The following is a 24,656-nucleotide window of genomic DNA, read 5'->3' as shown; positions in this document are numbered from 1 at the left end:
TATATTTTACACTAATTCCATTATTAGTAGACCGACTCACTTTGTCAATTTTGCTACTATTATTGACTTCATTTTACTGAAATAGAATGAAAATATATGGATGGGCAGGGAAAAGTCATAAAACCAAGAGTGTGGAGTTTATGTCGATAACTTTATCAATCTTCCTCACCCTCAATGCAATCATGTGGTTTTCCTATGGCTTTCTCAAGAAAGACTTCTTCATTGCGGTAAGTGGAAAATTGTCAGCCCCACAATCCTTATTTCATTCCAATAAATCTTGCTTTTTATCTACTTAATGTATCCATACATGACACGGTACCAAACATGTTGGGATTTCTAATAGGAGGGGTTAGATGGCGTTTTTCGCCATATACGGAAGAAAAGAAGTGGTAGTGGAGCAAGCGCAGAAAGTAGAAGTGGTAGTGGAGCGCAGGAAGTAGAAGTGGTAGTGGAGGAGCAGCAAGAAGAAAGTGGTGGAGGAGCTGAGGAAGTAGAAGTGGTCGTGGAGGAGCTGGGAAGTAGAAGTGGTAGATGAGCAGCGGGAAGTAGAGTGGTAGTGGAGCGTGCGGAAGTAAGGGAGAGATAATCAACGTGGTTGAAGGAGGGGCGGCGGAGCCGCGTGTCCACAGGTAGCACCATACATGGCAATGTTTTAGTTTTTTTTTAATAGAAATGTTTTTAGTTGATCGGGCGTCATTCCAAGATCTCCAACTACATGACAAGGGTGGAGATAGTGACTACGTTTCTTTGTTGCCTGGGACATATTATGTTGTAGTTTACGCTAAGGCTCTTTTAGCCCATCTCGTCGACTGTAAGTGCGAGTGAAAAGGCGTAAAAGAGCTTTTCGGCTGTGGAGAGATCTCTAGCCAATTCATGCATCAACATTCTCAGGAGACAAGAACTTTGACTCCAAGGCAGAGTAATTTGGCATCCCCTTACATATAGAAATTGAGTCCATGACTAACATGGCAGTCGATTTCCCTTTTCCTTGTAGTGTCTCTACTTAAAGGAACTACTAGTTTTACTTTGTCCATTGGCATTCTTGCAATTGCCATGGCTCTATCGGCAATAATTATCTATGTTGAGCAATTGACGCATCTCTCGAAAGGTCGATCATTTACATTATGAATGACTTCTGCATGTATTGGACTTAGTAATTTTGGTTTATTAGTCTCTTTCTTTCTCTGTCTTGCTAAGTTGAGTCAACCACTTTCCCAAAAAGGTTAGAGATGGGCCCATAAGGAAATTTTCTTGATGAATGCAAAATTAAGCTCCAAATTATACCTCCATCTTTTCGTCTTCCTTTCATTGCGTCAAAATTGCATGTAATTAGACACATTGCTTTTCAAGATTCTTCACGTTTTGCCATTTAGAAGCCTAACTTTTATCGAGAAAATATTGGGTGGTCTTACCCTCCACGTAGGCGGAGGGTAAGATCATTTAGAATCTGACACGTGCCTCCCATAGGCGAGGCCAGAGGTTCAAAATTTGCGCACACCGGGCCCATTACTCTGACGCTCTTCTCCTCTGCTCTCATCTGCGATCTGTCGATTCGTCCTCTCTCTCCTTTCTCTCTCCCCGTTCTCCGTTCCGTTGCGGGGGAGAACAAAAACCGCAGGTGTGCTTCCATTTGCTCTTCCCCTCCTCTGCTCTCTCTCCTCCACTGGTTGCTTCCATCTCCACGCCGACGCTGCCGACGCTCCTCCGCACGATGCCGACGCCCCTCCACCTCCGCCTCCGCCTCCACAAGTTGCCGGCGACGCCCCCGACTCCGACGCCCTTTCCAGTGAACCACGACGCTGACGCCCCTCCTCCTCTGCCTCCGCCCCGACGCTTCTCGCCTCCGCCGACGCCCCGACTCCGCCCCTGAACCCGACTCTGACGCCGACGCCGACGCCCCTCAAGCCGGTTATCTTCGTCGCCCCAACCCGACGCCGACGCCTTCGCCCCTCCGCCTGCGCCTTCGCCCCCGACTCCAACGCCGTCGCTGATGCCCCTTCGCCTCCCTCTCGCGACCTCCGCCTTCGTCCGTGTCTGTTCTGACGGTATTATTGCTTGGGAGGAGCTCTGTTTTACTATGGTATACTAGTAAGATATCCATGTATGATGTGAAGGTGCCCTACGTTATTTGAAATGAGTTAGTAAAGATCAGCTGTTTGATCTTGAGAATCTTGTCTTTTCATGTAAAAACACCACTCTTTCTGGTTTTTTCTTGAGAAGTCATATGCTTTTTTTTTGCTTGGGTAATATAGCAAGTGCTAAATAGATCAAGATCATTATAGTAAGTACGGGCACTTCCATGGATAGAACAGGATATGAGTGCAAACTTTGGGGTATTTTATTTGGACAGCCACATCTATCTATCTGAGTTCTTCCTCTTCTTAGTTCTCATTTCATGTTTACTCCATCACTTATCTGACTTTAACATGTTATCTGTGTAGTTGCAGATGAGGAGCAGAAAGGACCCGTGAATCCTTATGATGGCAAGGTGTATGTTCGACGGGATGCCATGTCAAATAAAGTCAGTGGCTTCTTTTCCCTGTTGAGATGTCTTTGTCGTTGTTGTTGTTGTTTGAACAATAAAGAAAATTCCATTAAGAAGGTACCAAGGGGTACTGCCCCTATACAAAACAGCTGCAAAAGAAAAGCCACACATATGCAATTTTGTACAGAAAGAGGAACACCTTCTAGTATGTTGATCATTACTTGGCATATGGAGATTGTGTGACGTTTAATTTGTTATTTGCTGCTATTTCCTTGATGTAGTCATCTTCCAAAGGTTTCAATCTTTTTGAAGAGTTGTGCTGACTGTTATAGGGCTATAATCCATTAAGACTCTAAGGTACTCATTACGATAAATGTTAGTTCCATGAAATGAATCTAGGCTAGCTGAGACAGGTGCATACTTTACTTAGAGGAAAGGTACTTATGCATCAATATCTCTATAAAATGAGTCCTAGTGCTCTTGGCTGGCTTTTACTGTGTATTTTGTTTTACCTGCTGCTCTGCCTGTGTGATGTTTTTTCCCCTTGTTTTGTGGCTAACTATTGCAAATATTCTGTTGTGATTACACTTGCATGGGTTAATAGAAGTTTACAATGATCATACTTCTTCGTGCTTGTGAATTAAGAATATGTTTGTGAAATGTCGTTACAAATATTTTTATGATAACATGAGTGTTCTGCTTGGAAAAATATTGAATAGTTTCAGTCCCTTTTAGTGCAGTTATCAAGAACTGTTTGGTACTAATACTTTGTTGAGGTGGAGGGGATGTAATTCTCAATTCAAACTTACCTTTCATGCCAATTTTCTTTGGAGAGGTTGATGTAGGTAGTTGCCTATATACTTACACCCTACATGTCCTTTCTCGATACTTTACAAGTTTGTTCTTCTTGTCTTTTTGTATGAAAACTGGAATTGTCTTTTTTAATTTTAAGAACTTTTACTGCTCTTAGAAGAATCTAATAAAATTCTGATGATAGTTTCGCTTGTTAACATTCAATTTTCAGAAGTCATGTGGTTTGCCAATGTTTGTGTTATGTGTGATTATCCAAGCTGCTTCAAGACTTCTCCACCATGAGTATCAGTTGCTGCATGACCAGCCTGCAAGATACCGTACCCCTGGACAGATGGCCAAAATCACTATCTTGATGTCCTGGTGGATGGGCCAATTACCAGAGTGTCATCTATTCACAGAAGTGAGAAGCTGCCTAGTGTTGATGGTGTTAGAGGTGCGACTGCGAGTATGCCGTGTCTTGCAAGAAGATGGAGAGCGAAACAGTTTTTATCCCCTCTGAGAGATGATCATTCCCTTCAGCCAAGAGAGTCTTTGTTAACATTCAAATGGATGCTCACCAAGGAAGCCATCCATTTATCGGTCAAGAAGATTCTTCTACCCTGCCTGATAGGACAATTTTGCATGATACTTCTGATCTGCATGTCAAGAGAAAACGCAATGTAATTCTGATGCTTCTGAGAGCAGAGTGTTGTCATCACTTTTTGATATAGATTTAGGGTGACCAAAAATGTCATTTTGTTGCAGATTGAAGAAGCCCAGATTGCTAGGGAAGTTGAAGCTAATGAAAACCGAATTCGCAAAGCACTAGAGAAAGAAAATATTTTGAGGAGAAAGGTTTTCATTTATCACTTAAGGATATGTGAGCTTTGTGGAGAAAACTTTGGCATGTACTGATATCCTGTATTTTTCTATTGCGGGCTGAGGAACGAATGAGGAAAGAGATGGAAAGATTTGATCGTGAAAAAGGAAGGAAGAAGAAAGGTTGATGCGTGAACAGCAGAGAGAGGAGGAGAGATTGCTACGTGAGCAAGGCGAGAATCAGAGCGACGGGAGAAGTATTTACAGAAAGAATCTATTAAGGTAAGTATTTGAGCTTGATATTGCATTTTCACTAGTTAGTTTCTTTTGCTTTATTTGATTGGTTAAGCAGCACCTCTTCTTTTTCTCTTTTCTTTACCAACTTCTCTGGTTTTTTTTTTTGTTTGGAAGGCGGAGAAAAGAGACAAGAGAAGAGTTTCACCGAGAAAAAGAAGCAGAGAGATGAAAAGGTGCAGTGGAGAAGGCCACTGCTTGCAGAATTGCCAAGGAATCCATGGAGCTTATGAAGGATGAACAGCTGGAGCTGATGGAATTGGCCACTGCAAGCAAGGGGTTGCCTTCAATCATTAATCTCGATCATGTCACTATGCAGAACCTTGAGTTGTTCAGAGGTAGCTTTTATAGCGATTACTGTTAAGACCAGTTTCACTCCATTGATTCATTGATTGTGTGATATTGTTGTTTTAACTAGGATTCTATGGCAGCTAAGACAAGCTTTAAAATTCCTATGCCCTGTTTTTATCGTGTACCTTAAATTCAGTAGAAAGGAAATAGGGCCTGATCCTTTCTAGAAAATTTACCGGCGTTCCATTGTTGTCAAGAATAATTCTAGATATACTAAAGTTATATAATTACCATCATACTAAATGATGTTAACATTGGATATATGAATGAGTCACCATCTTGTGATTTGAATCTACTCCTAATTCATCACCAATTTTATTTGATAGTTGTATTTTACTTATTATCTAATCATTGTTCGTTTGATGCACTACTGTAACCTTTCCATATTGTCAAGACATTCGAGTCTGAAGACTGCGGTTATAGGCACTTCTAAATGTTTGAATGGGAGAGTTTTTTTTGGTTTTTCTGACGATGTTGGATTAGTTAATCGCTATATGTTCAAATAGTGCGGATGTTTTGTCTTTTCTGTTTCTGAACGAGCCTTGCTGTGAACTCATGCTGTCACTTTGCATTCAATTTTGTCAATCCAGTGAAACAAAGTGATAAATACAATTGACTATTTTTTTCCTATTTGCTAAGTGATTATCACAAAATGAAATCATTGGCTCAATAGGACCAGTAAAGCTACATTGACCAATAATTTTGATCGGAACAGTATAGAATTTTTGGTCAATTATGCATTGTGAAAGTGCAATTTGGAGGCTTTACATGCATTGTTATGACATCGGTCAGTAAACAGAAAATGCAACTCAGTACTGGGAGTTTACAAAGTTGTAGAGGCATGTCACTTGGTGGCTGATTGTTCATTTGCGAGTCCAAGTTTGACAACCAACGAAAGCTGTTTACCATTGATTATCGAGTTAAGGTAGGAGCCTGGATTTCCTGGAGAAAATGGTTCCTCAATTATTACAGACATCAGCATAAATCCTCGTCAATCATTCGCTCCATCATGCAAGAAACCGGCCCTACAATTGCCCTCGACCTGGTCTTTCTGCTGCTGTGTCTGAATAATTGGACAAGAACAGGGACGGGTTTGAGTTTCGCCAAGAACATATTGTTCTTGCTTATTCGTCAGTTGTAATACAGAGAGAGGGGAGGAGAGAGAGGCAGGAAGAATGGGGAAAGAGAAAGCGGGTTTGGTCGCGTTGCTGATAATTGTGCCGAGCTGGTGTGTATCGTTGTCCTCCTACTCCTCCTCTTCTTCTTTCAGAGGTGATCTGAGCAGAGGCAAGGTGCCCTTGACTTTCAGGTTGATGTCGTTGTCTCTATGAATTTTGTTGATACTCCTAAAACTTTGCTCAGATGTTTGTTTCGAAGGGTCTCATGATGTTATGCAGGGTGATAAGTGCTAATAACTTCCCATCATTTTCTTATTGCAGACGCCACATCCGCTTTATCGACCCAACAAGGACCTAGTAATCTGCAGGGACCCAATTTGCGCGTCCCTGCATTCAGGCAACTACAGATGTGACCACCCAGAGCAATGTGACTACGAGGTGGAATTGGATGGCGGCTCTTCTCTTGGTGTAATTGTAAAGGATGTCGTTTCTTTCAGGTCCTACAGCAACAGCAGGCTTCTTAGTCCTTGTGTCACCCTTGGGTAGGTGAATTCACATGCTCTCCCAATTATGTTTGGCCAGGCTTACTGACTATACCAACTCAGTATTTTATGATACCATGCTTTCTTTTGGCCAGGCTGGAAATTCTTCATTAATGTCAGAGAATTTTACCTTTGTAACCATTTCTTATGTGGTGATAGTTCCTCTACAGATGTGAATATGATCAGATACCTGGTCCGTCCAATCCTTTCTTAGATGGAGTGCTTGCGCTCGGTAAGGGAAGGTCCAGCATCGTATCACAGCTAAGTAGTCAAGGTTTGGTGGGTACTAGGCCACTGCTTGAGTACACGTGGTGGTGGATTTCTCTTCTTCGGTGATGATCTTTATGACTCCTCCCGCATCACATGGATGCCTATGTCTCATGATTACTGTAAATTCTCTGTTCCTCCATTTTCTCACCATCTCGATATCTCTCATCTCTCATATACTAAAATTGAACTTTGTTATATGTATCTCAGAAAGCACTATTCTCCTGGGACCCAGAGCTCCTTTATGCAGGGAAACCTACTGGACAGAAATTATGAAAGTGATTGGAGGTAAGAGTCTTCCATATGGTGGCATTTTTATTGCAAATTTAGTTTTGCACCCAAGACATTGTCATGGAAAATTTGAAGAGGAAGGAAATCATCGAAGATATATGATTAGACAACATAAAATGTCCTCAGAGATCATATCCATTCAGATGTTCTGCACTATTGTGCAAAGCAGATTTATTTCATTTAGTTTTCATATCTACCCTCGTTTGTTGGTTTTGCAGATATATCGATGCAGGACAAGATGGTGATCTACGACAATGAGAGGCAATTGCTGGGATGTGAATCTAAAGATTGCAGTAGACCTCCAAAGCCCAGAGCATTCGCAGCAATTGACAGGAAGCTCCTTGCCGTATCTCTGTACTTCCATATCAGAATCATGGAAGCGCCGTGCATCAAACCAAGCCTTCACCTAGGAAGCTCATCATTGCCAAGTCACTTGTAAATAAGCCCTGATTAATGTTTTCCTTTGTCTTTACTGTACTGGATGTTACAAAATTGCTTACGGGTATTACCCCAAGTGAACTCAATTACAGCCATTCTTAATAAGTATTGCCATGTTGAGGATCAGTAGAAACTGATCCTTGTACATACTTTACCTTCTTGTTCAGCCCACTATTCCAGATTTTATTTACCTGCAGTTGAGCGAAACTCAAGGCATATTCCACAACAAGAAGATGAATTGTTCTTTGGTAGAAATAGGAGTTAAGATTGCCCTCGTCTTCCTTAACAACTAATTCACACTGATAAAATTGAAAACTGCAGCTGGGCTTGCTGTTGCAATGTTACTACGGTCCTGTTAAAAAAAGGCATAGGTGTACTAAATTGGAAAATCAGCATTTCCTCCTGCAACGTTCTCTTGTTAAGTAGATTTCACATTCTTCTCATAGTTCACTACTAATATTGTGATAGTGATCCTGCAGCCCATGTGAAAAATTGTACGCCAACCAACTGAAAAATTTAAAGTCACAGCCCATCTTATTCCACGGGATGTCAATACTTTTCCCTTTCAACCCACCCCAAATCACAGGGGGAAAAATGTCGATCTTTATCCTTCACCTGATGAGCTTTAAAACTCCAAACGAATGGTCAAAACTTGATAAGGGATACACTGTTGAATCATTTGTATATACATATCATCAGTTTTGTCCAAGCCATGGACATTAATTACACCAAACCAAAGCGAAACCCCAACCCCATCCCTTAATAAATGAACAGTCTTTATACCATTCTGATTTCTGACAGCTATAATGAACTGGAACAAGTCCAAAATAGGAGATCTATGAAAGAATTTAAGACAATCCTAGGACATATAGAAGAATGTTCTCTACATGAACTAGATCAAACATGATCCTAGGAGACGAGCCAACAACCCGATGGAACATCGGCCACAGGATTGAGCAAAGTTCAACGAATCAAGGCCGCTGCAATGACACCCATCCGCGCCTCTTGAATAGTTACCATCTTTTGTTCAAAGTCCAGCACATCCATCATAGCCAACCCAACCCATGTAATGATAACAAGTTTCAGACTGCTGACCTAACAAGAATCTAATACTAGCCTAACAAGAATGGGGCGAGATGATCTTGCTTCGGAAGTGTTTGCTGATGATCCCCTCCAAGCCCGCTCTTAGGTGTATCACAATATCCTATGCATGGACTCCACCGTCATACCTCGTTTGGGTGTTGAGCAGCTCCATCGTCTCTATGTGAAAACTACCGGCCATTTTGACTAGCCGTGCAATCTCCACCGGAGACGCAGGATACAATGGCATGTTGAAGTAATCCACTTGCTCTTCACTTATTATTCCCTGCAGTGAAAAGCTCGCCCATTTGTGGGTCTCCATCAGTTGAATGAAGTTAAAAGTTCATGCAGTCTAATGTTGATCTCTCTAATAGATTGACTATCATGGGAAAAAATTTTAGTGGCCTAACAGATAAGCTGCCAAAAAAGCACATACTATATGAGGGTTCGTCTAGGCTATTTATGTTGTAACCGTGCATTATCTGTGCTTTCACAGGGGCCTCCGGATTCATTCCTCCCAAGATGTTGAAAAGAGTTTGATGACCCCTGTACAAGAAAATGACAAATATATTAATATTTATCTAAATAATATGCTTAGATAAACTCTTCCTACTCACAACTCGCATATCTAATCCAAAACCCAACAATTAGTTCCCATGAACAGTGATATTCTTCATGCCAACATCCAAGACACGTCACTTTACTCTAGTACAGTTTGAGATGATTTATGCACCGTATATACGAGGGGAAAAAAGGGCGGCTCCTAACAGCTGAATAAGTAAGAAAACTAATGCAACAAAAGGTATTTAAACCAAAAACTGCCGAGTCCCTAACCAGTTTTTGAGATACATGAATAGAAAAATATGCATGGGCACTTATAATCCTATGTGTATTCCTCATAGTACACCATGACCAAGTAAAAACCAACCTATTTTAATACCTTCTCCAACATAACTCCAAATGTTAGGAAACCAAATGACAGACCCATTGAAGACAGAACAATTAACTTACAGAGTTAAAAGTTCTCTCCAGAAAGGGCTACCGTCGGTGAAGACAGTGTAGAGAAGAGTCGCCAGCATCAAACCACCCAAAACAATGAAAGTGATTCTAGCAATTACAACAGGAAAATGCTGCTTCTTCTGTTCTACGCCATCCCTGAAGAAAGAAATTGCTCAGATAAAAAGGTATTCCAGCACACCCAAAATCATAGTTGGAAATGACATAATTAGCACATCAAAACTTTCCATTTGTTCTTCTCCTCAAGAAAGGGACTGCAGCTCAAAATTGAAAGCATAATTTTGGAGTGGTTGGGCACATTAGTAACCCGTTATTAAAACTGAATATGTAGAGCAACCTAAACAATGTCTGAAAGACTCTTAAGATTTATAGCTCCAGAGCAGAAAATTGTTCATTTACCGTAGTCCGGTGAAACCATGAGCTCATAATGTCTCCATAAAGTACTGTATCCAGAATCCCGTAGAAACAACAATGATATAATAAAATGGAGTGCAAACATACTTGCTAGAATGCTGCAACAGAACATGGTAGATGGGATCTTGTGAAGACTCTTGAGGTGAGAGCTTGAGAAATTGCAAAAGAATGTAGAAGCAAGCTGTGACACTGAGATAAGAATCGCATCATAATGCACATAAATATCAGCTGAGAAATCAATCGAAAGCGTTTTTCCTGTTACTACAACTTAAAGTGGCTTTTGTGCCACTTGCAACTACAAAAGAAGAAGCTGAAATCCCATTGAGAGAATTTAAGTCATACCTGCCTAGGTAGATAAGAAGCACTGTCCAAAGTAAAGCGCTAAAAAAGTTTGATTCCTTTTACCAAATCCAAGCCTGAAGACATTAATTGTAAGCATGCACTGCAAATTCTTCATAGAACTCCATATAAAAAAAGCTTCAACAACAAATGAAATATATCATCTTGCATTGACCGACGCAATTATTTATTCACTTCTATATTGTGACAAAATCACCACAGGGCGGACCTACAATATCTGCAGATGCTCAACAGCCAGAAAAATTGAGAAAAACGGCACTATTTGAAGGCAAGATGGCCTACAAATGGCCCAAGATACTTGCCGCAAACGCACGTACAAGAGATAAAGCAATACCTGCTGCAGATGTATCTATAAACTTAAACATCAGAAGTGTCATTTCTAACCCTAGCAGCAACAGATGCCATTCCCTGACTCACCTAAACTCGTTATACTCAACTAAAGAAATATCTCAGCATGGAATCTTCAATACATCTCGACCAAAACTACCACCAAGAAATTCATTGAAGTGTGACGAGAACGCTCCGAGAGAGTGCTAAAATAGCCCCCATCACAGTTCTCACAGAAAATTATCGCATTTCCGCTTCTTTCTCACCTCATAAATAAAAAAACTCGCCTTTCGAAGGCTCCAATTAGCTCTTTCAAAATTTCACCCCACAATGCAATCTACAGATTTCTGTACAAGTCTGCAATATAAGCATCATTTGCATAGAACAGTCCCCCCGACAACCCATTCTAGAGTTTTCTTATCCAAAGTCCCATGCTCCATGATAGAATTAACTGAGAGCCTTGTTGATGTAGAGAAACGGCACAAAAGGTTCATTTTCCCTGAATTCCACTTGACACGTTCTTGAGCTCACATAATACACGGTTAACCAGCAACACTAAGCAACCTAGAAAAAGTTCCAGTTTCTCCATCTTGGACATGTCTCTAAAACTGACAAGCTAGTCTCTGTCCTAACAGTGCATGAAATGTTTAGCCAAAGTTTGTGGTAGTCAAGGCAAACCAGCCCTAAAATCTAGGCCCCCACCTTGAATTCACCATATGAAGTTTGAAGCAACATTGCCAGTAGAGCTGTACCTTAACCTGTGTTTCAAAATCCATAACTACTATATGGGAACAAAACCACCAAATTAAATAAATAAATAAAAATTGCCCACTTATTACCTCTGTCATTTCCTAAATCCTGACTTTGCTGCAAATTAGAAGATATTTGGATGAAATCATCTTAAAGCTGAAGTATGTGGGACATATATTTCATTTGGCAAATTCAAATTCAAATTTGCTCTACTCATAACAAATGGAAGCTATGGATGAGAAGCAAAAGTTTCCAAGGCTGAAGAATTCATTCAGTCAGAAGTAATCTTGCACATAAAAGGTCCATGATTATCAAACTCCAGCAGCTACGATACAGTCAAATCATCATTCCAGCAATTGATTTCCCACTATCTAACAGATGATGATCCACACAGTCAACCAGGGAACCCAACGATAAATTCCCACAACTTGATTGTCAGGATAGAACTCAGGCCAAGCTAAGATACCAATGTGCTGCAATACAGGTTGCAGAGGAACAGTGCCATCTATATCAAGAATAATCTCTCCTTCAGCAAGCTGGAGGTTAGATAATGTTGGTCCTGAGACATTCTTTGCAGCCTTAATCACTCTGCATGGATGGAACAAAGTAGTAGTTGACAACCATTTGCTAGTGAACATCCAATCCATTAAAAAGTGTGAAATAGCAATCAAGATGCATAATGAATGTGCAACACTTGAAATAGTATGAACGGTGCCTCTCGTGTAGTTGTAAAAACTATATTCTTCTCAAAATGAAAAGAAAGCAACAAAATCTTGAAAATTTCACCCCCACAATGCTCCTTCCGGGAACTAGCAAGAAAAATTAATGCCTATGGCTCTATATCATCACTCATGATGCTTGACAACGAAATTTTTCCATCACCTGCCTCCATCTTGGCAATATATCTAGTCAAAATACTACAATGAAACCAAAATAAACATCCACGATCAACAACTGATTTAAGTTGGACAGAAATTACATTAAACAGCAGTTTACCCTCAGAAGGCCAGGGGTTCGGTCCAAAATGAGCCTTCTACACACGAGGATCGTCCTCTGGTACTTCCACTTGTATGTAGTATCCCTCCTTATAATCTCCTACAAAACGTCAAAAAATTCATTACTGCTCGAACAATCTTCAGAAGATGATAAGCAGATAGGTAATAACAAGTTTCAGCCAAATCTCTGACTTGAGTTCATGGTCGTGTGTTAGCAATTCAAACTCCCAATTCAGTGGCAGTTCTCTCCAAGAATACAACCGAAAACAGGAATAATAACAAATTGATCTTCCTTTTCTAGGAAATGCGACTCAACCACCACCTGAATACAGACATCAAAATCACCAGCTATTCATCTAAGTCCACTTTAAGCAGTAAAATCTTCAGCAGGATGATCAGACACAAACCGTTTATCTGATTTGCAGGGTCAAGGACTTGATCGAACAGAGGAGTGTAGCCTCAGTGCTTCTCGTTCCTCGGCAGCTTCATCTTCTCGCTCAAAGGCAGACCGAAGAACCGCCTGCCCTGGAGGAAGACCTCCTCCATCAAGTCCTGGCTGACTCCATGAGTTGATCACGTAGGGAAAGCCGGAATCCAAGCACGCCTGAGGCCAACGGATTGGATTCATCCGTCAGCGTCCCCCTCGACTCGAAAAATCTCGGTTTCCTCGGTTTCATGTACCAGAAATCGAACTAAACATAGTGGAAAAAGGCGGGAGAATCGAAGACTTGTTTGAGTAGGGAGACTTGTTTGAGTAGGGACGCCGACCGTCGGATATCGGAGCTCGAGAGGTCGATGAGGTTGAGAGTGGAAGCAGGAACTCCGGCAACGTCGACGGCGTTCGCGTCATCCATGGTCGCCGTCCGTTCGCCTGACTGATTTCACGGTGATGATGACGACCGACGGGATCGAGGCCAGACGGGAACTTGAGTTGCGGGTGATGGAAGACACGGGGCTGAGAAAACGAAGAGTAAAAACGACGGCGTGGGACGTTTAAAGAATCGGCACAGATATTCGGTGCGGCCATCGGTGACGTCCTCGTCCCCCCATCCTAATGCTTTCTACAAATTTTAAAGTATTTTTGCTGAGTAATTATTCTATTCGATATAAATAATCATTTTTTTAAATAATTCATTTATTCTCAACAAAATAAACAGCCCTTAAATTTTGAAAAACCTTACAAATATTTATATTTACATGCATGTTTATTCTTTTTAATTTATTCTTGTGATATTTAATTTTTGAATGGCTAAGAAAAATACAGATTCTAGAAAAGCTATTCCATTTTCTGTTGCTCTTCCAAACTAGCAAGGCCTTATCTCAAATGAAAACACGTTTGACCGATATGACTCCATGAAGCGTATTAATCACATTCCATCAATCATATGAATTACATGCATGCTCATCCAAGTACAAAAAATGCACGAATGCCTACACTTTAACTGACGCTTTATGTAATGTACCAAACAACGGTAAAATGAGTCAATACAAAAGGGTAGCCATTGGTATTTGCTCCAATGGTTAAATACAGGAAGTAGTTAAAAAGCCTTTTCCATTTGTTTGCGTGGGACATTTTGAGACAGAACATATGCTTTAAGGATATCGATCGTGTATATCCTATATCTATATCTATTTACATACATATATAAGAATATTCAATCATGGATAAATACTTTTGGCGCAAATCAAAATAGGGACAATTAAGAATATCCATAAATGGATCTTAAGTCTGGCCCTGCCTAGCTTGACACGCAAGGCTCATGGGCTCTACCTGTCGTGACGCGAGAAGATGTAGAGCTTCAAGGAAATAAAGTTCGTCACTTGCAAATTTACCAACTCTCAAACAAAGTTTTTTACTTAGAGAACATGGCAGCTGCTACACCTTCTGAAGTTGGACATGAGTTAGACTCTTGATTGCAAATCTAGTCGGGGTTTGAATTGTTTTCCTCTAATTTAGAAAGCTTAAAAGAAGATTAGGAACCATCTTGTATAGTCATACACACAATGCAATAGAAATGAAATTACTAAGTACAAAATATGAAAATGCTATGTTCAAATTCTCTGAGCTGCTCTCGGCCTTGTTTTCTTGTCAAGGAAGTGACAACTCGATCTTGTTGAGCTTAACCACGACAATTTTCATGTCCATTATTTCCTCAAGCAAGTCCTTTGAACATTCTAGCCATAACTTTAGTATCAAGAAGACTATGCTATTGAATTTCGAAAGCGTCGGATCTTCATATTTTGTGCAAAGGATTTTGCTATCCATAATGTCAAGCACTCTCTCTGGAATTGTTGCACCTACCCATTGCCTCAAACTGAGATTCGCATTGAACATTTCACCGATTGGCTTCTTCCCAGTAATCACTTCCAACAACAATATGTTGAAACCGTATAAATAATTTCCTTTGTAAGAGACTTTTCCTTCTGAACCATACTCTGAAAGCATCATAGTTTGTGACATAAGAACATCATCAATTGATCTATTTCTTTTTAGGACATAAGTAATAAGATCAAGAGGCATACGAGTGCTAATATATCTCTATTACATTATACCATTATATTGGCAATCAAAGGCTTGAATTAGCTAATATTCGGCAAATGTACCTGGAGCAATGTAACCAATCGTGTCGAGAGTTTGGGTTTGTGTTTCAAGCTTGTTCTCAACCAAAATCTTGGCAATTCCAAAGTCACAGACTTGTGTGACTAGGCCCTCATTTAGAAGAATATTGCTAGGCTTCAAATCGCAGTGCACAATGGGTTCCGATTGGTCATGGTGGATCCAAGTTGTAATTGTTAGAGTATAGCCACTTCTCTAAGCTCCCACAAGGCACGTATTGCAGTGCCAAAGCTCTCAGATTTGCATTCGTGCAGGTGCTAGTCACCTCGACGAGATTGCAGTGCTGGATCATACGAAAAGTGTCTCATTCTGCATCAAAACATTTCAGAGCACCTTCAATATGGAGATTTAATACCTTGACCGAGATGTCTATCCTACCTTTATATACAGAGGTGAAGCTTCCTGCTTTGAGCAAATTACTTTCGCCGAAGTTGTTAGTAGCCAAGCAAAGCTCCCGATATGATATCATCGGGTGGTCAATTATAGGCAAGTTCTCCATCAAAATTGAAGCTTTTTTACTGGTACTCTCACTCTTTCTAAGCAAGCAAATGACGAGGACTAAAAGTATAGCTGATAAAATTGGCACAACAATGTATAGTATATGTAGCCGCTTGTCCCTTGATGATTTCATTCCATTTTCTTTGCATCGTGGGACTTGAAAAATCGCATTTCCAGAAAGTGCTTCATTCCCAATGAAAGAGAGAGCCAGGAAATTTCCAAAGGGCCCGCAATTAGGAATCTCTCCTGATAGCTTATTAATGGACAAGTTCAAAATTTGTATATATGCAAGTCCTTCCAAGGACTCAAGTATTGTGTTTGATAACTCATTGTAGGAGAGATCGAGGAACTCCAACCCTTTGAGATGGCCAATCGATTGTAGCATGGATCCTTGAAACGAGTTCCTCAACAGGTTGAGAGAAGCAAGGCTCCCAAACTCTTGGGTGGAACTCGGTATGGCACTAGTAAGTTGGTTCCAAGAAACATCGATGCTCTCTATATCTCTCATCTTCCTTATTTCAAGTGGTAGTCCTCCATTGAAATAGATTGAGGAAGATGAATTCTTGAAGGCCCCACAAACTAAATGGTATAACCGATGTCATGTTATTCAAGCTCATGAGAAAACATATGAAGCCTGCTAAAGTTTTGAATGCAATTCGGGATTGATCCCGATATCCTATTTTTTCCAGGCACCTTTTCTCCTAAACCTATCAAGTTGCTTATCTCATCGGGGGTCGGTCCTTCGAGATGGTTGTTATCAAGATACAACCTTTGCAACCTTTCTAGTCCTCCGATCGATGATGGGATGTTGCTGTCTGGAGCATTATTGCCCAAATCTAAGCAAAGTCAGTCTCTTCAAGAAACCATTTCCTCGGGAACACGACCTCTTATTTGACAATTGGGAGCAATTAGAATTTGTAGGGAACTAGAGAAGTTTTGATAGATTCTAGTATGGAGCCACGAAGCGGGTTGCCTCCCAACGACAAGACTTGTCGCGACGGACAATTAGATAAAGTGGAGAGAAAACCAAGCTCCGAATCATATGTCTCTCCTATTAGCTAACTTAACACAGTATTAAAGAATTCAAGGCTCTTCAAGTTGCCCAAACCCGTATGTATGGGTCCACTAAGTTGATTGTCCCCGACCTCGAAAATGATTAGGTTCAAAAAATTCAAGAAATACTACGGGATGTTGCCTCCATAGCCATTGCATGCTAGATATAGTTCTTCCAAATTCGGAAGGCTTAGAACTCTACCTCCGAGGGAAGGCTTCCATAGAGGGAATTTTCCATCAAATAAAGCACGAAATATTAAAAATCTCTTGAGGCACTCCACCGGTTAGCAAATTATCCGCAAGGCCCATTAGTTGCAGATTGACCAAATTGCCAATCTCACTCGGAATCTCCCCTTCAATGTGGTTAGTTGCGATGCCTAACGTGTGCAAGCTCGACATGTTACTGATGGTTGGAGGAATCATGCCAGTCAAGTTGTTAGCAGAGATATAGAGCTTTTGCAACTTTTGCAAGCTGCCTATATCTCGAGGAATGCTTCCCTGAAAACGATTGTATGACAACCCCAATATGATAAGCTCTTTGCATTGGGTTAGCGTCTCACAGTGGCGAGGGCCCTTTGAATTGATTTTTATTCAGGGCAAGCATCTGAATGTTAGACCAACGGTAGCAAAGATCGAAGGGAAGACTTCCAAAGAGATAATTATGTAGAAAATTTATTCACATATACAATTAATCAATCAAGGAAATAACGGATCCATATAGGATTGTAAAACACCGAGCAATAAATACAGCGGAATTAAAGCGTACCTGTTTGAGCCATTGCTTCACTTTAAGAAAAATAAATCACTCTAATAATCAGAGGTCTATCGGAATGCTAGATCTACCTCTCTATGACCTATTTCGATATAGCAGCTTTTAATGGGATTAAAGCAACTAATAGGTATAACCTATCTTTTTATAGGCTAGAGAGGGGATCTAACAAACCCTAATCAATAGTATGTCAACTGGGCCATTTCCATTACGGGCTTCAGTTAAACACAATTGCCTACACTTTGCTGCTCAACCGGGCCCGTTAGCAATAGATGCCAATATCCAATTCAATCGATCCTTTGTAGGGTTCAACAAATATTGGAATATCCATTAACTTGATTATTTAAAATAGAAAATCAATTAATTAATGTAAGCCCATATTATAAGAAATTTCCAACATTCTCCCACTTGGGCTACATTAATTAACTTATTTTATTTTGAAGAGATTTTATATTAAAAACGACACTATCGGGTTAATAACTGAAAACTTTGTTTTATGTGGCCACAACTTTTACAAAATAATATTCCAATAATGGCATCTCAATACCAATCCAATCCTATATAATCTTAGTATAGGACTATGGAGATCAATGTGTTAAGAAAATGCCACAACACAAGACCTTCCATAATCACATATAATAAGCATTATATTTTCATGGATCATGGGCCTAGTAGTGTAGTAAGAAATAGTGCCAACATGTGATCAAAATATACACTATTTCTTATCGGTCCTCAATACACTATTTCTTATCGGTCCTCAATGCAATTTCTCAACGATATGAAACTGCCTCAGTACGATTTCTAAACAACATGAAATTGCACAATTATGTCATAATCAAACATGAGATCTCATAATTAGTAGCATCCAGTCATCTTTAAACTAAAATTTGTTTAAAGATACTGTTTTATACTTCCATTTCTTAGTCAATAGGAGAAAGGATAACAATAGAATCAATAACAACAATCATTGTAAATAAATGCTTTAATATATATCATAAAAGCATTATCAGTCTGCATATCACTATAATCTCTAGAAATACAATTTGTATAACTCCCACTAACAAAAGAAATCAAAAGAATCTAAAACACCGATATTCTTTACATGTTCTTTAAACAAAATGGGCCATAAGCCTTTTGTTAGAGGATCGCCAATATTGACTTAGTTTTAATATTCTCAATTACAATATCTCCCTTTTTGACCAAGTTCTTAACAGTATAATATTTGACCCAATTAACATTTCAACCGTGGCATTGTTGTTATTTATAGCAAAAGTAACTATTTGTCACATATGATGCAATAAGATCAATTATGGGCAATAAGTATTTCAACAAAAATAAATTAGTACATTATAAACTCCCCTTTGGGCAGAATATATAATGCACCATTATTTTCACAGCATGAAGTTTATAAAATAATAATAAGGAGAATTACATATAATTGTCAATGATCCATCTCCTTTGGGCAAACAAATCATTTAAATTATACATCTCCATAATATCAATATATAGAGACGATAAATGAGAATTACATATAATCTTCAAGGATCAATCCCCTTTGGGCAGACAAGTCCTTTAAATTATATATCTCCATTATCTCAACATAGAGGGGAATTACACATAACTCTCAAAATTTTATCCCCTTTATGCAGATAAACATTTTGAGTCACACATCCCCATCATTTATCTCCAATATATCAATATAGAGGGGAATTACATATAACTTTCAAAAATTTATCCCCTTTGGGCAAATAAATCTTTTGAGTCATACATCCCCATCTTTTAATTTTGGAATTTATCTTCATGCAATTTTCAAATTAATATACACAATAACCCCTTTGGGCAGGTAATTGTATATACTAATTTTTATCAATAGGAAACTCCAAAAAAATATATGCCTAAAACTCATCTAACAATATGAAGCACTTTACGACATGTGCTTCCTAAGATCATATTGCATTTATCAAGCAACATTTTAATATTTCGGACTCATGGCAAAACAAGAATGGATACGGATGGTTACTAGAATTAAAGGGAGCCAAAAAATTTCGTAGCTATCATTAATCATTACATCAAAAAATCATGAGGATAATCTTTATCTCACACTTCCTCATTGTCAACCCTTGGTTGGCATATTTAAATTTGGCATCTTTTAAATTTGGGAAATTTCGTAATCATGCAATAACTCAATCTTCACCTATTTGACACAATCATATCATCTGAATTTAGAAGTATCATTCTAATATTAAAACCCACAAGAGATCAAACAAAATCTCTATAAAGAGAACTTCTAAACCTCAATCATATTAAGCTAGTCAACCCCGATGATTCGTGGTAAAACCACACAAGAAGACATGAAAGGTCCGTTTGGGTCGCCAGAATTTTCAATAATATTGATTAATTCGTATTTTGATGCTATAGTCTTCCATTAGTCAACGGTCCAAAGATTACAATAAAAATAAAAGAAACTACAGATGAATAGATTTAAAACATAATTCCCATGTAAAAAAAAAAAAAAAAAAAAAAATCATTCATGTGTTTCTCATCATGCACCATCTACGGTTTTCCCTTTTTGAACTTGTGGTTTCCACAAAGCACTACACAGTAGACTATGGACTTTTCTTCCACTGCTGAAACCTTCAGCTTTTACATCTCTCTAGCCTAATCCTAATTTTTTTTTTTTTTTTATAAATAACATCCTCTTGTTTGTATCTATATACATTTGGATCTTGATTCACAAATCTCTTGGTTTCATTGTATTGCCTTCAATGGAATTTTAAACCTCAGTCAATAAAACACCAATGCATCGCAGGAGCCGTGCGAGCAATTTGCAAAAAGATTAGAATTTGCAAGTTTGGAATTTGCTGGTCATGCCACATTACTCAGCAAATCAACTATGAACCCAACAAATCTAGACAGATAACTTAGCAGAAAACCACTCGTACAAACAAAAATCACAGTTTGGTCTTTTCTCACCCCACAATCAACACATTTATGGCGAAATCACAATGAAGCCTTAAAGCAACGGTTTCATTTAGAATCTAGCAACAAGATGCGCGCACCGCGCGTGAAAAGCAAAAACCTACTATTTCCATGTTTTTAAATTTTGATATCCCGACAACTTGAGAAATCTTAACTATTGGTTCTCTTTTCCAGACTATAGGGAGCACCATAGCCCCAAAGCTTCAGTGACTCACTAACTACTTAATATAGAAATAACCCAAATCAACGAAAAATAGGGCATAAATCTCGACTTTATAACAGCAAAAACCTCGAAAAGCACCCTATAAGCGTCACCTATTGCGTACGTGGATCAATTGATGCGTAATCTCGGTCCACTGAGTAAAACAGCAAAGTGGCAATCAAGGAAAAGGAAAGAGGTGCAAGAACCTAATGCGAATCCACAGAAACCCCGTACGCACAATCGCACCGAAGCACGAGGCGGGAGGAAGAGAAGGCAGAAACTCTAACCACTCGTCCAGAGCGGAACAAACAATCAGCTACAATAATCTCTAAACCAACCGTTCCTACCGTCGAATAAAAATCGAAGGTAACACTAGAATCTAACTTAAAATTCTAGAACTTTTTCTATATATATACGAGACAATCACTCCAATTGCACCATACATAGCAACCAAAAACCCAAAAAACTCGAGTAGCCAGTTAAAACTAAATAAAAAGTTCTCTCTTCCAAACAAAACGATCACTGCACAAGCTGCATCTGAAGAATTCTACCACAAGATTTCGGATCTCTAAAGAAAACAAGAAAAGGGTGATCAAACACGGGCACTTACTCAGGATTGACCCCTTTGAACACCGAAAAAAGAAACAATCTTTGCCATGGGAGATGGAGCCCAAGGAACTTTCTTTATTGCAATCGAAAGATGCTAAAACATATATATAACAATGTTCATGCAACGATTTACAATAAAAATCAACCAATTGCAAGTAATTTGAAAATTCTAGAACTTTTCATGTATAAATCCTAGAATTTCAAATTTAAAATTCTCTCTCAATTCTCAACGAAATTATACAAATTATATATGGTTGGAAAGATCTCGACATGTAGAACAAAAGCCCTATGGTTTCAAATCAATCAAGCAAAAAATCCACATGAAAGATAATGCCCATATGGCTCAAAGAGGAAAATTTCGAATTTGTCCATAAAAAATATAAAATTTGGGTTCTACAATCATATATGACAAGCTCTGATACCACATGTAGAAAATGTATTCACATATACAATTAATCAATCAAGGAAATAATGGATCCATATATGATTGTAAAACACCAAGCAATAAATATAGCGGAATTAAAGCGTACCTGTTTGAGCCATTGCTTCACTCACTCTAATAATTAGGGATCTATCGGAATGCTAGATCTACCTCTCTATGACCTATTTCGATATAGCAGCTTTCAATGGGATTAAAGCAACTGATAGGTATAACCTATCTTTTTATAGGCTAGAGAGGGGACCTAGCAAACCCTAATCAACAGCGTGTTAACTAAGCCCTTCCCATTACGGGCTTCAGTTAAACACAATTGCCTACACTTTGTTGCTCAACCAGGCCCGTTAGCAATAGATGTCAATACCCAATTCAATCAGATCACTGTAGGGTTCAACAAATATTGAAATATCCATTAACCCGATTATTTAAAATAGAAAATCAATTAATTAATGTAAGCCCATATTATAGGAAATTTCCAACAAATTATCCATCAAATTCACCCACGTGAGCAATCTATTGAAAAGTGCTGAAGGAATCGAACCTGTGAGAGTGGCATTGACCAATATAATGACTTGCAATGTGGATATGTTGCCTAGGGAGCTTGGAATTTGACCTCATAAGTCGTTTGAGCTAAGACTCATTTTTTGCAACTTAGGGAAGGCACCGAATTCTCTTGGTATGCCACATGTTAGCCTGTTTGTCGTGAGTGACATGACTTCGAGGTTCTGGCATTGGGTTAAGATAGGAGGAATGTTTCCTTCGAACTGGTTCAATTCGAACATAAGTTCTTTCAGGCAGCATAAATGACCAATTTCTATCAGAATCATGCCATAAAAAATGTTGCTGCAAAGATCAAGAGAAGCCAAGAGAGAAAGATTCTCAAGGTGGGGAGAGAGTCTTTCCTGGAGACCCATGTGCAAGAGGTCTAAAGCTATGACTCTGCCCGGTTGCTACAAACAACGCCAATCCATTCACAAAACCTTGCTTCCACCATCCAATTGCCGCCTTTGATGGTGTTCGTCAGGTTGACTTCCATCATCGATTTGAAGGGGAGGAGAGAATATTGATCTGTAAAGTTGCTGGAACAGATGACGGGCTGAAATATCAATAGGAAAGCCAACAGAACATCAAGATTGCATAATAGATGGTTCCCTAATTTCAACCTGTTCTTAGTGTTCAATACCAAGACCTACCAAATGGTTGTCTTAATTAGGGGAAAAAAACGATGTAAAAAAAGACTCACTATCAAATGATGTCCCACAATCACGTCTACGACATGTTCTTTACGTTTACACATTCACACTTACTTTCAACTCTATGAGGGTACAAAAGGACCTTTAGACCAATGCTCTAAGGCATGAATGTGAAAATGTTTTGTGATAGCTGTTGTGACCTTCCTGCAGGGGCAATATCAAGTGTCTCATTGGAAGTTGACTAATCGAAAGTTCCTAGTGTTGGAAGAGATTACGTTACTAGTAGTTTGTCAAATTTTATCCATGCTTCATGTCATATTTGAACTTTCAGTCGATTCAATTAAATCACTTTTGATAAATGTGAATATCTTCCCGCAACTTTCAATTGGTCTAATTAAGTCTGTAATATATTTAATATGCTTTTTTTCATCCTTTCATCTATTAATATAAATGAAATATGTCATGGATAACAATTTTATGAAGCCGATGTTTGATGGAGAAAGTTAGGCGGACTTTGTGCGTGTCATGGTGACTTTAAATTGTAAAATTATAATACACGTTCCTTCGCCCTTGCCTAGATTTGGCAAAACATCAATAGGGAAGCCAATAGAACATCAATAAATGCTAAAAGATGAACTTCTCCATAATAAACAGGGTCTCTATTGATTGCATCAATAGACAGCTCACTAATTTTGACATATTCTTAGTGTTCAATACCAAAACCTACCAAATGGTTGTCTCAATCAGGCAAAAAAAAAAACAATGTAACTATCAAATGATGTCCCTCAATCACGTCCATGGCCTGTTTTTTACGTTACTTACTTTGAACTCTTTTAGTGTACAAATGGACCTTTGAACCAATGCTCCAAGGCACGAATGTGAAAATGTTTTGTGATAACTATCGTGACCTTCCTGCATGGGCAATATTAAGTGTCTCGTGGGAAGTTGACTGATTGAAAGTTCCTACTGCTGGAAGGGATGATGTTACAAGTAATTTGTCAAATTTTATCTATGCTTCATGTCATATTTGAACTTTCAATCAATTCAATTAAATCACTTTTTATTAATGTGAAATTTCTTCCCGCAACTTTCAGTTGGTTTAATTAGATTTGTAATATATTTAATATGATTTTTGTCATCCTTTCATCTATCAATTTAAATGAAATATGTCACCAATAACAATTCTATGAAGTTGATGTTTGATGAAGAAAATTATACGGACTTTGTGCATGTCATGGTGACTTTAAATTGTAAAATTATAAAGCCCGTTCCTTCGCCCTCGCCTAGATTGGGCAAAATATCAATAGGGAAGCCAACATAACATCAACAAACGCTAAAAAGATTAACTTCTCCATAATGAACAAAGTCTTTTGAATGCATCAATAGACGGTTCACCAATTTCGACCTATTCTTAGTGTTCAATACCAAAACCTACCAAATGGTTGTCTCAATTAGAAAAAAAAATAGAAAAATAAAAGGAAAACAATGTAAAGAATAACTATCAAATGGCATCCCTCAACCATGTCTATGGCCATTATTTACGTTTACACGTTCACACTTACTTTCAACACTATAGAGAGAGGCAGAGAGAGAGAGCCAAGCCTTTGTGTCTAAAGTATGTTTCTGTGCTTAGATGGTCAAGAGTCACAGGAGTTTTGAGAAGGAACTGATCTATATATCTTTTAGAAACATCTCAGAAAGATTTTTCGGCAAGTAGAGGCCTACGTGGCTAAAGTGGCTCACGATCTCGGTAAATGCACTTGCCAATGCTGCTCATAGCCCCATCCACATGGAAATTTTTGGTCTCTCTTCCTCAGCCGTTAAATTTTCAATCCTTTGTAGGCTTAGCAACACGCCCACCTCGTCCAGAAAAATCTTGTCAAACACGCAGAAAGTTGCATGAACAGTGCAATCTATGTAACTATCGTGGAAAAGCTGACAGACCCATCCGTTGAATCGC

General features: G+C 38.9%; 1 protein-coding gene and 4 long non-coding RNA genes across 7 annotated transcripts; 2 read left to right on the top strand and 3 right to left on the bottom strand.

Annotated features, from left to right (window-relative positions):
- Nucleotides 1–4,519: 4,519 nt before the first annotated feature.
- Nucleotides 4,520–6,784, top strand: LOC120292174. 2 transcript variants are annotated; one of them, XR_005549920.1, is made up of 4 exons: nucleotides 4,520–4,728; nucleotides 5,415–6,050; nucleotides 6,181–6,405; nucleotides 6,572–6,784. It is a non-coding gene; the product is annotated as an uncharacterized LOC120292174 (long non-coding RNA). The 2 variants fall into 2 exon arrangements; XR_005549919.1 differs by lacking the exon at nucleotides 4,520–4,728 and having other exon boundaries at nucleotides 5,144–6,050.
- Nucleotides 6,785–6,900: 116 nt separating this feature from the next.
- Nucleotides 6,901–7,557, top strand: LOC120292176. Its single transcript, XR_005549925.1, has 2 exons — nucleotides 6,901–6,956; nucleotides 7,178–7,557. It is a non-coding gene; the product is annotated as an uncharacterized LOC120292176 (long non-coding RNA).
- Nucleotides 7,558–8,318: 761 nt separating this feature from the next.
- On the bottom strand, nucleotides 8,319–10,730 carry LOC104436779. The gene is made up of 3 exons (XR_005549924.1): nucleotides 9,996–10,730; nucleotides 8,914–9,023; nucleotides 8,319–8,763 (listed from the first exon to the last, which is right to left on the bottom strand). It is a non-coding gene; the product is annotated as an uncharacterized LOC104436779 (long non-coding RNA).
- Nucleotides 10,731–11,493: 763 nt separating this feature from the next.
- Nucleotides 11,494–12,875, bottom strand: LOC120292175. 2 transcript variants are annotated; one of them, XR_005549922.1, is made up of 4 exons: nucleotides 12,748–12,875; nucleotides 12,533–12,662; nucleotides 12,342–12,440; nucleotides 11,494–11,933 (listed from the first exon to the last, which is right to left on the bottom strand). It is a non-coding gene; the product is annotated as an uncharacterized LOC120292175 (long non-coding RNA). The 2 variants fall into 2 exon arrangements; XR_005549921.1 differs by lacking the exon at nucleotides 12,533–12,662.
- Nucleotides 12,876–15,108: 2,233 nt separating this feature from the next.
- LOC120291697 (receptor kinase-like protein Xa21) lies at nucleotides 15,109–15,963 on the bottom strand. The gene is made up of 2 exons (XM_039309388.1): nucleotides 15,313–15,963; nucleotides 15,109–15,240 (listed from the first exon to the last, which is right to left on the bottom strand). The coding sequence occupies exons 1-2, from the start codon at nucleotides 15,961–15,963 to the stop codon at nucleotides 15,109–15,111; spliced, it is 783 nt and encodes a 260-aa protein (XP_039165322.1).
- Between the last annotated feature and the right edge of the window lie 8,693 nt (nucleotides 15,964–24,656).

Source organism: Eucalyptus grandis, chromosome 3 (genome assembly GCF_016545825.1).
Source record: "Eucalyptus grandis isolate ANBG69807.140 chromosome 3, ASM1654582v1, whole genome shotgun sequence".
Classification (NCBI taxonomy): domain Eukaryota; kingdom Viridiplantae; phylum Streptophyta; class Magnoliopsida; order Myrtales; family Myrtaceae; genus Eucalyptus; species Eucalyptus grandis.
Note: the sequence above shows the minus strand (reverse complement) of the source record. Positions and strands in the feature narration are given on the sequence as shown.